This window comes from Callorhinus ursinus, unplaced genomic scaffold (genome assembly GCF_003265705.2).
Source record: "Callorhinus ursinus isolate GAN/ISIS: 27379988/994484 unplaced genomic scaffold, GSC_fseal_2.0 scaffold2, whole genome shotgun sequence".
Lineage (NCBI taxonomy): Eukaryota > Metazoa > Chordata > Mammalia > Carnivora > Otariidae > Callorhinus > Callorhinus ursinus.
Window position 1 is genome coordinate 16,699,434 of NW_027397064.1, and position 15,491 is coordinate 16,714,924.

The following is a 15,491-nucleotide window of genomic DNA, read 5'->3' on the forward strand; positions in this document are numbered from 1 at the left end:
TATAGACTGCTGTGGGCAGCATAGACATTTTAACAATATTTGTTCTTCCAACCCATGAGCATGGAATGTTTTTCCATTTCTTTGTGTCTTCCTCAATTTCTTTCATAAGTGTTCTATAGTTTTCAGAGTACAGATCCTTTACATGTTTGGTTAGGTTTATTCCCAGGTATTTGACGGTTTTGAGGGCAATTGTTAATAGGATCAATTCCTTAATTGCTCTTTCTTCTGTCTCATTGTTAGTGTATAGAAATGCAACTGATTTCTGTGCATTGATTCTATATCCTGCCACATTGCTGCATTCCTGTATGAGTTCTAGCAATTTTGGGGTGGAGTCTCTTGGGTTTTCCACATAGAATATCATGTCATCTTCAAAGAGTGAGAGTTTGTCTTCTTTGCTGATTTGGATGCATTTTATTTCTTTTTGTTGTCTGATTGCTGAGGCTAAGACATCTAGTACTATGTTGAACAACCACGGTGAGAGTAGACATCCCTGTCATGTTCCTGAAATTAAGGGAGAAGCTCTCAGTTTTTCCCTGTTGAAAATGAAATTCACTGTGGGCTTTCCATATGTGGCTTTTATGATATTGAGGTATGTACCCTCTATCCTTACACTATGGAGAGTTTTGATCAAGAAAGGATGCTGTACTTTGTCAAATGCTTTTTCTGCATTTATTGAGAAGATCATATGGTTCTTGTCTATTCTTTTATTAATGTAGGGTATTACATTGATTGATTTGTAGATGTTGAACCACCCTTGCAGCACAGGAATAAATCCCACATGGTCATATTGAATAATCCTTTTTTTAAAGATTTTATTATTTATTTGAGAGAGAGAATGAGAGAGAGAGAGCACGAGAGGGAAGAGGGTCAGAGGGAGAAGCATACTCCCTGCTGAGCAGGGAGCCCGATGCAGGACTCGATCCCGGGACTCCAGGATCATGACCTGAGCCAAAGGCAGTTGCTTAACCAACTGAGCCACCCAGGCGCCCCATAATCCTTTTTTTTTTTTAAGATCTTATTTATTTATTTGAGAGAAAGAGAGGGATCACAAGTATGCAGAGCGGCAGGGAGAGGGAGAGGGAGAAGCAGGGTCCCCGCAGAGCAGGGGGCCCGATGCGGGGCTCGATCCCGGGACCCTGGGACCATGACCTGAGCTGAAGGCAGATGCTTAACCGACTGAGCCACACAGGCGCCCCAGTGAATAATCCTTTTAATGTACTCTTGGATCCTATTGGCTAGTATCTTGGTGAGAATTTTTGCATTCATGTTCATCAGGGATATCGGTCTGTAATTGTGAGAGGAAGTTTTATTCAAATAAATAAAAGAGAAAAATGTCCCAGGAAGAAAGAAAACCATGAAACTTCAGTAGGAAAGAGCCCACCAAATGCCAATCAGGATCCTTTTATAAAACCAAAGTGCAGATCTATTGTGATGCAGTTGCAGATGCCAAGTATGGAGGAAATCCTGACAATTTCCAATGAGGGGGAAAAAAAAAGATGAACTACAAAGTTATGACCATTGTATTGACAGGAAGTCTCCCATTGAAAAGCAGGGGCAAGAAAAAAAGGGAGAGAATTTTTAAAGTTCAGAGGAAAATATTTTTTTAATGGAAAGAGGCCTTTGTTTTGTATTTTTTTTACATATTTTTAAGGAAGCTCTGTACCCAATGTGGGGCTCGAACTCACAACCCCGAGATCAAGAGTTGCATGCTCTAACAACTGAGCCTGCCAGGCGCCCCAAGAGGAAAAATCTCTTTGAATCTAGAATTACATACCAGCCCAAACATCATTCAGGTGTGAAAATAAAAAGACTTTTTCAGTTGGGAAGGGAGGACTCCGGAAGTTTAACACTTACAGACTTGCTCTGAAGTAAATGTAAAGGAGGCTAGATCAGCACTAAGAAAAAATGAATCCGAAAGGAAGAAGTGAGGAGGCAAACAACAGTGGTAAACAGAGACTTTAGTAAATACATTCAAACTAAAAAGTAGGAAAAAATAGGCACGCAGGCACACACAGGAAGGAGGAAGGAAAAAAAACCAACAAGGATAAGAGTGCAGGAGCTGGCTGGAGAGGGCCAGAGGATAAGAGAGGAGGTCTACAGGGCCAAGGCCCCCGAGCACACAGGATTTGCAGAAATTTTTTTTTTAAGTAGGCTCCACACCCAAAGTAGGGCTTGAAGTCAAAACCCCGAGATCAAGAGTCACATGTTCTACTGACTGAGCCAGCCAAGGGCCCCAGAATTTACAGAATGTAATAAGAATGTGAAGACCTGGGGCCCCTGGGTGGCTCAGTTGGTTAAGGGTCCGACTCCTGATCTCAGCTCAGGTCTTGATCTCAGTGTTGTGAATTCAAGCCCCACATTGACCTCCATGCTGGGTGTGGAGTCTCCTTAAAAAAAAAAAAAAAAGAAGTGAAGACCTTGTAAAGAGACCTAAAAACAACCAAAATGATGATGTATCAAGAAATAAATTCGCCTTGGCAGAATTAGTTAAAAATGAAATGAAACGGGGCGCCTGGGTGGCTCAGTTGGTTAAGCGACTGCCTTCGGCTCAGGTCATGATGCTGGAGTCCCGGGATCGAGTCCTGCATCAGGCTCCCCGCTCAGCGGGGAGTCTGCTTCTCCCTCTGACCCTCTTCCCTCTCGTTCTCTCTCTCTCTCTCTCAAATAAATAAATAAAATCTTTAAAAAAAAAATGAAATGAAACGCAAATCTTCCAAATGTGACAGACCTACAGTTACAGTCTTTAAAAGCACATGCACACCATCTCAAAGGTTTTCCTGCTATTGGAGATATGTTCCCTTGGTTGAGGTGCTGCCCACCACATCAGTCCGTTGTAAGGTTCCATGCAAACGAACATGAGTACAGGGGATCACATATAATTCAACCTTCAACTGGAAAAATTGTGAATGAACTTTTCAAAGAGGCAAGGGAACATGGGACTGTCCCTCTGAATGAAACCTTTGAGTGATGACAAATCAAAGTCATTTGCATGTGGAGGGTACAGAGTGGGGCATTCCTTTCGTAAGCAGTCTGACTACATCTATGGAGAAAATCAGCCACAGGATGTTCAGATTTTGCTTATAACAGTTTCAGCAACAGCTTCAGTTTAGATGATGGGGAGTCGAAACCATACAAGGACCCAACAAATGCTGAATTTCTGGAATCTGTTAAGAGAAGGGTGACTCTGCATGTATGCCTGAAATCCAGCAACTTATATTAGAAATCCTTTAATGTGACATTACTGCTGGCAGAAGATTTCAAGAGATTCCCCTGGGACTTCAGTGACTGGCTCATGGTGGCCAAGTGAATTTGGATATGGAGGCTCATCAAGATCAAGCATACCTAAAACCTAGAATAAGGTTCAGGGCTTTCAGTGGAGAAAGGCAAAACCTTGGAAGCCTCACACCTGACGTAGTCAGCACACCTTCCTCCCCAGAAGAGGAAGAGAAGTCAGTACTTAATATAGTTGTGCTTGTTGATGATTCAGGGCCAACAAAAATTCAAACCCGGGGCACCTGGCTGGCTCTGTCAGTAGACAATACAACTCTTGATCTCAGGATCATGACTTTGAGCCCTACATTGGGCATAGAGATCACTTAAAAAATGTTTTCAAACCCTGTTAGCAGATGACAGTCGTTTGATACAAAGATTCAATAGTGCACACAGGTTCCTGGATGTTGGGGACTTTTTTATACAGTCTTGTCCTGAATTTGCTACTTAAGGAAGACTTTATTCTTATGACTTCATTTCCAGAGAGCTGATGAAAAGCCAAGGCCTACCACAAAAAGCCAATATTCTTAATACAGATGATCCTTGAACATTGCAGGGGTTAGGGGTGCTGACCCCTCCCCCCACAACTGAAAATCCATGTATAACTTTGACTTTCCCAAAATTTAACTACCAATAACTTACTGTTGACTACAGCCTTAATGGTAACATAAAGTCGAAAAGCATGTATTTTGTATGCTGTATGGATTATATACTGTATTCTTTTCATAAATCTAAGGAAAAGAAAATACATTTACAGTACTATATACTATGTTTATCAGGAAAAATCTATGTATGAATGGACTCTCACAGTTCAAACCCATGTTGTTCAAGGATCAACTATACTATGATGCTTCAGCAGCTAAAATAATATCGCTCTTATCCATGAAGTAGTGGGTAGGAAAGATTATGTGCCATATTATTTAATATAATAAAATACTTTCCAGCATTAAAACAATCAAATTATTTTTATTACTTTTATAAAAACATTTTGGTCTTATTCTGTCTTCCAGCCTGAGTACAGATAATATTGGACTAGGGATGGATCTTGAGATTACTGTGTTTGAGTTTTTAGTTGCAGGGCTGGCTTATGGTGATAGCCTTTTTTTTTTTTTTTTTTTTGAGTAAACTCTACACCCAACATAGGGCTCAAATTCATGACCCCAAGATCAAGAGTCTCATGTTCTACTGACTGAACTAGCCAGGTGCCCCATGGTGATAGCTTTTAAATATCTAGTCAACCCAATTTGTTACATGCTTAGTGTCAATGTAACAACATTTATTTGCAGAAAAATGAACAACCCCCCGTTTTGATGAATGCATTTGGTAGAATTTGCTCTAAAATTTCTTGGTGCTTCACTGATCAGTAGCTATTAAGAAATCTTTTAATGAAATCAAGTTGAAATTTTTTCTGTGATATATACCGAAAAGTATCTGTATTCTGATTTTGAAATAGTTTGATCATATAATAATTATTTTTCCCATTTAGATTTTTTAAAAAGATTTTATTTATCATTTAATTGAGAGAGAGAGAGCATGAGCAGGGGGAGCTGCAGGCAGAGGGAGAAGCAGACTCCCCCCTGAGCAGGGAGCCCAACAGGGGACTCAGTCTCAGGACCCTGAGATCATGACCTGAGCAGAAGGCAGACGCTCAACCAACTGAGCCACCCAGGAACCTCTTCTATTTAGATTTTATGTATCTTTTTTACTTATCAATTTAGCTAATTACTAGTATCAAAAAATACAATTTGGCCTTGTATTTTATAGAGCTGTGACCATCATAAACCAGAAATAAAAGGACATAAACATCAGCAGTCCTTGAGGATATGTGATAAATATTGGTACTTTATTTTTACTTTATTTTTATTTATCTATTTTTTAAAGTTTTATTTTTACTTTTGTTTTTTTTAAAGATGTATGTATTTTAGAGAGAGAGAGAGAGACAGAGCCCGCACGCGTGAGCAGGGGGAGAGCCAGAGGGAGAGGGAGACAAGCAGATCCCCCCACGGAGTGGGGAGCTCGACAGACATCTCAGTTCCAGGACCCTGAGATCACAACCTGACCCTTGCTCAGCGGGGAGCCTGCTTTTCCTTCTCCCTCTGCCTGCCGCTCCCCCTGCTTATGCTCTCTCTCTCTCTGCCAAATAAATAAATAAAATCTTAAAAAATCAAATCAAATCAAGGTGCGGGGGGGGGCTGCATTTTTTTCAAGAGGCTCTAGGAAAGAATCACTTCCTTACCTTTCTAGCTTCTAGAGCCTGCCTGCATTTCTTGGCTCATAGCCCCCTTTTTGCACTTTTCCGGCCTTTCTTCCATAATCCCATCTCTCTGCAACAGCCAGGGAAGGTTCTCTGTTTTTATGGACTCATGTGATTAGATTGGCCCACTGGATAATCCAAAATTATCTCTCCATCTTAAAGTCTGTAGGAACCTCAGTCACACCTGCAAAGTCGAGTAGCCTTTGCCACGTTAATTAACACATCGCAGCTTCCTTCTGGTAGCTCCAGGAGAAAACCTGTGCTTTGCCTCTTCCAATTTGCAAAGGATGCTGGCATCCCTTGGCTCAAGGCCATATCACAGCAGTCTCTGCTTCTGGCCTTACATCTTTTACAATTTTGATTCTTTTGCCTCCCTCTTACACGGATCCTTGTGATCACATTTTTTAAATAGTTATTTATTTTAGAGAGGGTTAGAGGGCCAGAAGGAGAGAGAGAATCCGCTGCAGACTCCCCGCTGATAAAGGAGCCCGATGTGGAGCTTGATCTCACAACCCCGAGATCATGACCTGAGCAGAAACCAGCAGTCTGACCCTCAACCAACTGAGCCACCCAGGCGCCCCTCCTTGTGATTACATTTAGCTTGCCTAGATGATCCAGAATAATCTCATCTCAAAATGCTTGACTTCATCATATCTGCAAAGTCCCTTTTATCATATAAGATAACCTATTCACAGATTTGGGGGTTAGGACATGAACATTTTTGGAGGGCCATTATTCTGCCTGCCATAGCCTACCTTTACCCCCAAAGTTCGCATCCAATCCATATAAACACACCCCATCCAAAGGAGCTCAAAAGCCTCAACCCATGACAGCATCAACTCAAATTCCAAAATTTTATCAGAATCTCACCATCTCGAAAGTCCCAAATCTCATTATTTAAATTGTTTAAAGTTTGGGTGAGGACTTGGGTATGATTCCTGGGGCACAGTTGCTCTCCATCTGGGCACATGTGAACCTATAAAACAAGTTCTCGGCTGCCAGATATAATAGTAAGACAGTCCTAGAATAATAGTTACAGATGTTCCCATTCAAAAAGCAGAAAAGGGAATGAACGAAGGAGCCACCACTGTCCCAAGCAATGTGGAAACCTAGCCAGGAAGCTAGCCTCTGCCCCGCCCCTCTGCTTGTGCTCTTTTGCTTGTGCATTGCCATTTTCACAAGTGTCCTGGGACTAAAACGTCTTCCTTTTTAAAAAAAAAAAAAAAAAAGATCTTATTTATTTATTTGATAGAGAGAGACACAGCGAGAGAGGGAACGCAAACAGGGGGAGTGGGAGAGGGAGAAGCAGGCTTCCCACGGAGCAGGGAGCCCGATGCGGGGCTCGATCCTGATCTGAGCCGAAGGCAGACGCTCAACAACTGAGCCACCCAGGTGCCCCTAGAGTGTCTTCCTTATCAATGGACACTGTTTCATCTCCTCAGCAGGGCATATTTGAAAAACAGTGAAGAGGAGAGGCCACGTGGCCATGTAGCATTTTGGTGGATGCACACACTCTGGAATCAGACTTCTGGAGTCCCAATCCTGGCTCTACCACTTATTAGGGATGTGACTCTGGGTAAATTATTTAACCTCTCTGTACCTCAGTTTTCTCATCTGTGCAATGGGTGTGATATCAGTGCATGTCTCATAGGATGGTTATGAGGATTGCATGAGCTTTTACTTGTAACGTGCCTGGCCCATAGTAAGTTCTGTATATGTGTTTGTTTGTTATATAAGTACTTAAATTAACAAAAGAAGATTATTTGGCGTGGGGAGTGTGATTTCTAAGAAAAAAAAAAGCTAATGGTAAGACTGGAAATAAAATCAAAGAAAGCGCTCTTCCGGGGACGGCGTCTATCAGGCATTCAGAATGGTCCAGCATTTGACCTACTTACTGTCAGGCTGTCCTACAACACAGCCTCTAACAAAACTAAGCTGTCCCGGACCCCTGGTAATAGAATCATTTACCTTTATACCAAGAAGGTTGGGAAAGCACCAAAATCTGCATGTGGCGTGTGCCCAGGCCGACTTCGAGGAGTTCGTGCTGTGAGACCTAAAGTCCTTAGGAGGTCGTCCAAAACGAAAAAACACATCAGCAGGGCCTATGGTGGTTCCATGTGTGCTAAGTGTGTTTGTGACAGGATCAAGCGTGCTTTCCTTATTGAGAAGAAAATTGTTGTGAAAGTGTTGAAGGCCCAAGCACAGAGTCAGAAAGCTAAATAAAAAAAATGAAGTTTTTTGAGTAATAAAAAAAAATCAAAGAAAGCCCTGAGAACATAAAGGTAAGAGAGTTTCAGTACAACGCATAAGGCATGATAGCATCTGTGGGGGAAAAAGCTATATCTACAAGATATGTGTCTGTATGTAAACTCATAGAAATGTGTCTGGCAGGATACTCAGCTCCCTGGAGGGGATGGCCAAGGAGAACCTCAGCATTAATTTCCATATTTGAATCGTTACCATGAGAACATATCTGTGTGTTCTTTGTGAAACTTTTTTTTTTTTTAAATCAACGTTAAAGGGGCGCCTGGGTGGCTCAGTTGTTACGCGTCTGCCTTCGGCTCAGGTCATGATCCCAGGATCAAGCCCCACATCGGGCTCCCTGCTCCGCGGGAAGCCTGCTTCTCCCTCTCCCGCTTCCCCTGCTTGTGTTCCCTCTCTCGCTGTCTCTCTCTCTGTCAAATACATAAATAAAATCTTTAAAAAAAATAAAATAAAATAAATCAACATTAAAGAACAAAGCGCCCAGGAAGCAGCCAGGAAGACTAGCAGGCTCTGCCATCCGGGAGTGAAGGGAAGTCACAGAAGAGATGACATCAGAATTGGATCTTCAAGGAGGCGTTGCCCGAGGGAAAGAGATTGCTGCAGCCGGGGCAGCTGGAGAAGAAGATGACGTGTTTGAGGAAGGATGGGAATTTGTCTGAGCAGAGCTCTGATGTGTGTGGTTGGGCGGGGAGAGGAAGGGAGGGACAGGTCTGAGATGAGGCTGTGCGGATGGGTTTAGGGCCGGTTGTAAAGGGCTTCTACGCACACAGAGGGGATTGAACTTTGTGGAGACAACTTCTTAAGCCACTTCAGGGGCACGATCACAAAAGAAGTCTCCTTGGGCAGCCGGGTGGCAAGTGGACGGGAGAGGTAGGGAATGGGTGCGTGGGGACTGGTTAAGGAGGCTGCCGCCCTGCCCCTCGAGAATTGCCCCGGAAGTGACACAAGAGTGTCGGTGTCGGGACAGAGAAAAGGCTTGATTTTAGAGAGAATTAGGAGGAGGCGTCCATAGTACCTGCCTCTCAGCATCGACTCCCCCGTTTTCGTGGTAACTGTATCCTGCTTTGAGAAATTACGTTTTTTCACCTTTAGCCTTTGTGCTTTTGGCTCTGGGCCCCCGGGGTAGGATACAGGATATAAGTCATTGACGCATTCTGTCCCCTCAGCCACCTTTCCTGGAGGAGCACATGATCCAAAGCAGGACAGTCAGGCCCACCAAGACCCATTCTGGGACATCCAGAAGCCAACTCCCTCCTGAGACCAGGTGTGAGATGATGGGAACCTGGAGCTGCTCAAGCCACCATGTGCCCAAGGGAAGGCGAGTCTATAGCTGGATCTTGGCAACATCTTTGGAGCCCCAGATCAAGCCAAACCTTAGCCAGCTGTGGCCACAGACTTCTCACAAGCCAATGCTTTTTTAATTAAATTTAATTTAATTTGGTTTGGGGACGCCTGGGTGGCTCAGTTGGTTAAGTGTCTGCCTTCAGCTCGGGTCATGATCCTAGGGTCCTTGCTCAGCGGGGAACCTGCTTCTCCCTCTCCCTCTGCCTGCTGCTCCCCCTGCTTGTGCTCTCTCTCTCTCCCTCTCTCACTGACAAATAAATAAATAAAATCTTAAAAAAAATTAATTTAGTTTGGTTTAAGTCAGTTTGAGTTGCATTTTCTGTTCAAACTGACTCAATTAAGAGCATTCAGTGTTTCTAATGATTAGCCCTGGGAACAAGGAGCATCTCTGAAATCTATTGCTCTTAGTCTCATGGTAAGAAATGAGGACAAAAAGATGTCCTTAGCCACTGTCAGGCCCTCTTAGGGAGGGGAGGATGTGTTGTTCTGATTTGCTAAGTTAACAGAATGCAATAAGGCTTTAGAGATTCTTGAAGGGGTGGCCTAGACCAGTGTGACTCCCAGACTTTGGGATTTCACAGAATTCAGCAGCAGAATTACAAAGACAAATGTTAGGGTCCAAAATTAGAATGCCAAGTGTTTTGTTTTGTTTCGTTTGTTTTTAAAGAGAGAGAGAGAGAGCAGGGGGAGGGAGGGGCATGGGGAGGGGCAGAGGGAAAGGAAGAACAAGAGAATCTCAAGCAGAATCCCCACTGAATGTGGAGCCTGTCCCAGAGGTCATGACCTGAGCCAAAACCAAGAGTCAGATGCCCAACTGACTGAGCCACCCAGGGGCCCCTAAAATTGCCAAGTTTTAATTTTGTTAAGTAATCATAAAAGAATATCGTATCATAAAATATCATAAAAGAAATACTTTTACTCTCTCACTTTCTCAAACATACACACACAGAGAAAGGATAACTTTCAAATAAAGGATATCCCTTTAAAATGAACACCTCTGGTGGCTTTGTGAAAGACACTACATTGGGCGCCTGGGTGGCTCAGTTGGTTAAGCGACCGCCTTCGGCTCAGGTCATGATCCTGGAGTCCCGGGATCGAGTCCCGCATCGGGCTTCCTGCTCAGCAGGGAGTCTGCTTCTCCCTCTGACCCTCTTCCCTCTCGTGCTATCTCTCATTCTCTCTCTCTCAAATAAATAAATAAAGTCTTTAAAAAAAGAAAAGAAAAGAAAGAAAGACACTACATTGTACTCACGTTTCTCTCTCTGTCTCACGTACGTGAAAACTTTTTACTAGCATTGCCTAGTGGAGAATCCTGTGCCCCTCGGTAGAGTCCCCACCCCTCAGATGTCATCCACATCCCTGGGACAGGGGAAGTCGGAACAACACAGGGTCCCAGGCCTAGGAGGAGGATTGCAGATCCCAGGGAAAGGCCTCACTCAAGGCAGGGAGGATCTGGCAAGGGAAGCCAGACAGTGAGAGCATGAAGCTTGGAGAGACCTGAGGAAAATCTCCCATTCCCGCCACTGCCCGAGCCCAACCAGCCCTCTCACCAGTCCACTGCCTGAGTAGGGACCCCGGGAGCCCTGAGCACAGACGAGTTGCAGCACTGGGTCTAGATGAAGGTGCTGGGAGAGACAGGAGCCTGTGAACAGGAAGCAGGAGCAGCCTCGCTGGGGATTCACCATCAACAGAGCCTGGGGCCAGCTCCGGAGTGAGGAGGTGGGCTGCTCTCTTGTGCCCTGAGGAAGAGTAGCTCCTTCAGCTCAGCTCAAAGAGGGGGAAGACGTTAGCCTGAAGGTGAAGGGATGGGAGTCTCTCCCCTCCACAGCCCCTTCCTGGGGCAGGCACTGACCCACCCAGTGAAGCGGGGTTCGTAGGAAGGAGTCTTTGACGAATCACTGTTAGCATGCATGCGCACTGTGGTTATGCGGTCAATACCAGAAAGTGCTCCAGCTTTCTGTCAGAGGGATCTGAACATCCTCCTTTTAAAGGGAGACTGGATGGAAGCTCCTGGCTGAGAGCCAGGACCCTGGGGCACAGCAGGTGGACAACCAGAGGGAGGGAGAAAGGGGAGAGTGAGGAAAGCACAGAGGAAGGCCAGGGAAGCAAGGCCCAGACGAGGCAGGCAGGAACGGACTGAGAGGAGACACTATGGGAAAAGAAAAAGACTCTTTGCACTGGGCTCTGGACTCTAAGCATTTGCACAAAGTGCATACACTGACACGAGAGTATGTTTCTCTAATAGTAGGCTCTGCTTTTCCATGCTTCTGACATTAAGGACTGAGTTAAGGAGTTAGTGTAAAGATACAGGGCACATTAAGGAAACCAAAGACTTTGAGAACCTGAATTCCAGAAGGCCAGGCCTCAAGGAGTCCATGTCAGGAACCAGTGGTAGATTCAAAGGCATCCCAGGAGCCTCAGCAAGTTGAAATCCTCGGGTCTTCATTCTCTCCCCTCTCTTGCTCTTGTCAACTCTCAGGCCCTGCCAACTCATCTGTCTTTGCCTTATTTCCCACCTAAGTTCCTGAGAAACCCAAGATCTAAGCTGCTCTGAACATCTATCTCCAGTGGGTCCTTGAAGACCATCATCTCTGGCCAGTCTACAAATCCCCTGACCTTGAGCTAGGGGTCCATGAGCTTGGGCAGAGAATAGCAGGGGAGCGGCATGAGGTTCCAGTCCAGAGTGGCCACCAAGAGCTCAGAACACTTTGTGTCTTCTCCCAAGTGTTGTGGCTTCCCCACCAGAGGCATATCCAATCACAGCTCTGGAACCCCATGACTTTGAGGTCAAGCGAGGCTGCATGACCTGAGATCCTACAATCCCATGCTCCTGGGGCCTAGACCTGCCCCCCACCATATCAGAGAAGCCAGAGAATGCATGCCAAGTCATATGCACTGTGTTGTTTATTGTCACATGTTACCCATGGGACAGGGGACGGGATGGGGAAGGGAGCCCTCAGGCAGAGAGGGATGGAAGGAGGGGGAAGTGGGAACCATCCATTTTCTGAACTCTGCCCTTTCTTCCAGCTGTTGATGGGTGCAGGCTTGGCCGCCAGCAGGACTCCCTCAGATACAAGCACAGTGTTGTGTGAGAAGGTTGGGCACTGTCTCATACTTGAAAGAGTAACCGCCATCTGAGGTGGTGCGGACACGTAGAGGCCTCATGGTCCCAGGGAGGGCAGCACAGCAGGGCTGGGCCCCTGGCACCAAAGAAAAGGGTTGGACAGGGGTAGGAGGAGCCCCGGGCCCCGGCAGGGGCAGGTCTGGTGTGGCAGCCAGCCCACAGCCACCGTGACAATAGTGGAAGATGAAACTGGGAGGGTGCACAATCCACCGGTCCCAGCCCAGCTCCTGGAAGGAGATATTGAGGGCCGCTCTGTGACAGTCAGCATGGGCGGCGGGTTCCTCCGGAGGTCTCTGGAGCAGACGCAGCGCGGCCGGAGACCAAGGCCAGGGCAGCGGGGGAGTTGAGCGTCGGGCTCGCTCGCCTCCCCTGGGGGGCTTGGCCCGGCTGTGGGCCACCAGGAAGGGTGTGGCCTCGGGTCGGGCTGAGCAGGAACAGAGAGCACAGCGCAGCTGCAGGACCAGGACAGGGCTGGTCAGCAGAGGGAGTGCAGAGGGGGCCAGGTGCAGCACCGCCCAGCGAGGGGGTGCCTGGCCCAACGACATGGGCACGGCCATGGGGACCCCTGATGACAGAGCCAGCAGGCTTAGCAGGGGCCCAGAGCTATTGGAGGCTGCTTTGCTCTGCCTGGCCAGGCCCGTGTGGAACCACAGGTGGGCTGAAGTCACTTGGCGGCCGCGCGTGTGCTGGGACGGCCGGAACACGTATGTGAAGAGGCCGTCCTCGGCCTCCTGGCTCAGCTCTCTAGCAGCTGACTCAACCGCACAGCCGGCACCTGCAGGAGACAAAGGGAAGGGAGAGGGCAGCCCTGACTGGCACAGCCTGGGACTTCTCATCCTCAGCAGCCGGGATACCACGGCAGTTCATCAGCCAGCCACACCCTGACCGCTGTCAGCCTCCTGAGAGAGCTGACAGAGGCTCTCCATTTGTTATTTCACCCTTAACGGACTTAAAAAATACAAGATGTGGCCAACTTCTCTCTGAAATGGTTTTACCAATTAATATTCCATTCAGCAATGTATGTACAGGCCCTGCCCACCCTCTACCTTCACCAGCGCTTGGCATCGGTAGACCTAAATTTTTGTTCACCAGTAGCATGAAATGGGATCTTGGATCCTCTTGAATACTCGGGCATTTGTTTTATTCCCCCATACGCCTTCAAAAAAAATTTTTTTTTTAAGATTTTACTTTTAAGAGGCGCCTGGGTGGCTCAGTCGTTAAGTGCCTGCCTTCAGCTCAGGTCCTGGGATCGAGCCCTACATCGGGCTCCCTGCTCCGTGGGAAGCCTGCTTCTCCCTCTCCCACTCCCCCTGCTTGTGTTCCCTCTCTCGTTGTGTCTCTCTCTGTCAAATAAATAAATAAAATCTTTTTAAAAAAAAGAAAAGTTTTTATTTTTAAGTAATCTCTACACCCAACATGGGGCTTAAACTCACAACCCCGAGATCAAGAGTCACACGCTCTTGCCACTGAACCAGCCAGGTGCCCCACCTCATGTATCTTATATTGTCAGAAATATTGCATGATACATTCTTTAAAACAATTCTACTTTTAGGGGCACCTGGGTGGCACAGTCAGTTGAGCATCTGACTCTTGGTTTCGGCTCAAGTCATGATCTCATGGGTCATAGGACTGAGCCCCGCATGGGGCTCCACACTCAGTGTGGAGTTTGCTTGAGATTCTCTGCCTCACCCTCTGCCCCTCCAGCTCACACACTCTCTCTCTCTCAAATAAATAAATAAATCTTTTTAAAAATTCCACTTAAAAAAATAGGTTACTATCCGAAAGAAAAAGGAGGGGGAGGAGGGGAAACCATATAACCCAGGATAGAAGGCAGTGCTTTCTGAGAAAGGCAGTTGGCATCCCTCCACTACAGGTCTGCAGACTCTACTAAACACTCATGACTAGGTGAAGGACTGCAGATTGGGACAATACTGTCGTGTGGATTCTCTCATTATAAATCTCACGATTGATCTATTTTTTTTATTTATTTGACAGAGAGAGAGACAGCGAGAGAGGGAACACAAGCAGGGGGAGTGGGAGAGGGAGAAGCAGGCTTCCCGCGGAGCAGGGAACCCCATGCAGGGCTTGATCCCAGGACCCTGGAATCATGACCGGAGCCTAAGGCAGACGCTTAACGACTGAGCCACCCAGGTGCCCCTCACGATTGATCTCTTTTGCGGATAAGGAAACAGGGTTACAAAGGGGAAGTGACATTTAACTACTAAGTGGCCAGGCTGGGATTCTGCCTGATCCCAAAGCCACATGAAGTCACTGCGGCACAGGGAGGCAGGAACTCCTCTCCGAGGGAAAGATAGGCCAGACTAGAAGAATGTCCACCTGGAAGAGGGCTTTACTGGTTCAGTCAGTTCCACTGACTGTGGAACACGGGAACATACATAAGGAGATGAAAAGGGGATTCAAGAGAAAGTAGACTAATTTCCTGAAAATTTTCCCAACTAATCTTACCCCAACATTTCTGTATCTTCTCAAGTCTCAACTAACTGGGGCTAAAGAAACAAGGTTTGCGCAGGGAGCGAGGCGGGGGAAGAAGGAAAGGTGGCATAAAGGGGCCCAAGCCCAAATATCTCTTTCTAGAGACCCTTGGTCTCCCAAATGAATGTCCCCCAAGTGACTCCTCTGAGCCTCGCTCCATTTCGCTTAATCCTGAGAGGTAAGCATCATTGCCCATTTTCAGGTGACGAGACAGAGACTCAAACCCAGACCTGCCTGGCTCCTGAGCCCATGCTGTACGTACCGCACTGCTTCTCAAAGTCGCCCTGCCGGTGCCCCATGCTCATTACCTGTAGCCGGGAAAAGGATGGCCTGGGAGACATCCTCCTCCTCCCTGGGCTCAGAGCCCCTGCGCAGGAAGCCCCCCGGGGCATGTCTTCGGGGCAGACGCCTGACTCCAGGATCCCCACCTTCCCCGGCCAGTGCCGGAGGCCCCAAAGCATCCAAGAACAGGGCCCTCACCTTGGCCAGGACAAGTGCCCGGTCCAGCTCTGGCCCATGGCAGCCATGCCCACTCTTTGGGGACAGCAGTAAGAGGAGCAGGAGTGGTAGCTGGGGCAGCATAGCTCACCTAGCCCTGCCAACGGTGAACCCGCACCCTGCCCTGTGCCCCCTCGGTTAGTGTCTGCCCCTCGCCTCCCCACTCTGCCCTCCCCATCCCACCGCGAGTCCTCTTCTACCCTTCTCATCCTGGTCTCCCCAGTCCTTCCCACGCCCTGCAAT

General features: G+C 47.0%; 1 protein-coding gene and 1 pseudogene across 1 annotated transcript; one reads left to right on the forward strand and one right to left on the reverse strand.

The window, feature by feature from the left end:
* The window catches only part of LOC112836444 (UBX domain-containing protein 2B-like), a 12,599-nt pseudogene extending 9,368 nt beyond the window's left edge, over positions 1-3,231 (forward strand).
* Positions 3,232-12,019: 8,788 nt separating this feature from the next.
* Positions 12,020-15,469, reverse strand: INHA (inhibin subunit alpha). Its single transcript, XM_025886939.2, has 2 exons — positions 15,059-15,469; positions 12,020-13,032 (listed from the first exon to the last, which is right to left on the reverse strand). Exons 1-2 carry the CDS (start codon positions 15,330-15,332, stop codon positions 12,200-12,202), a joined length of 1,107 nt encoding a protein of 368 aa, XP_025742724.1. The 5' UTR covers positions 15,333-15,469; the 3' UTR covers positions 12,020-12,199.
* Positions 15,470-15,491: the final 22 nt, after the last annotated feature.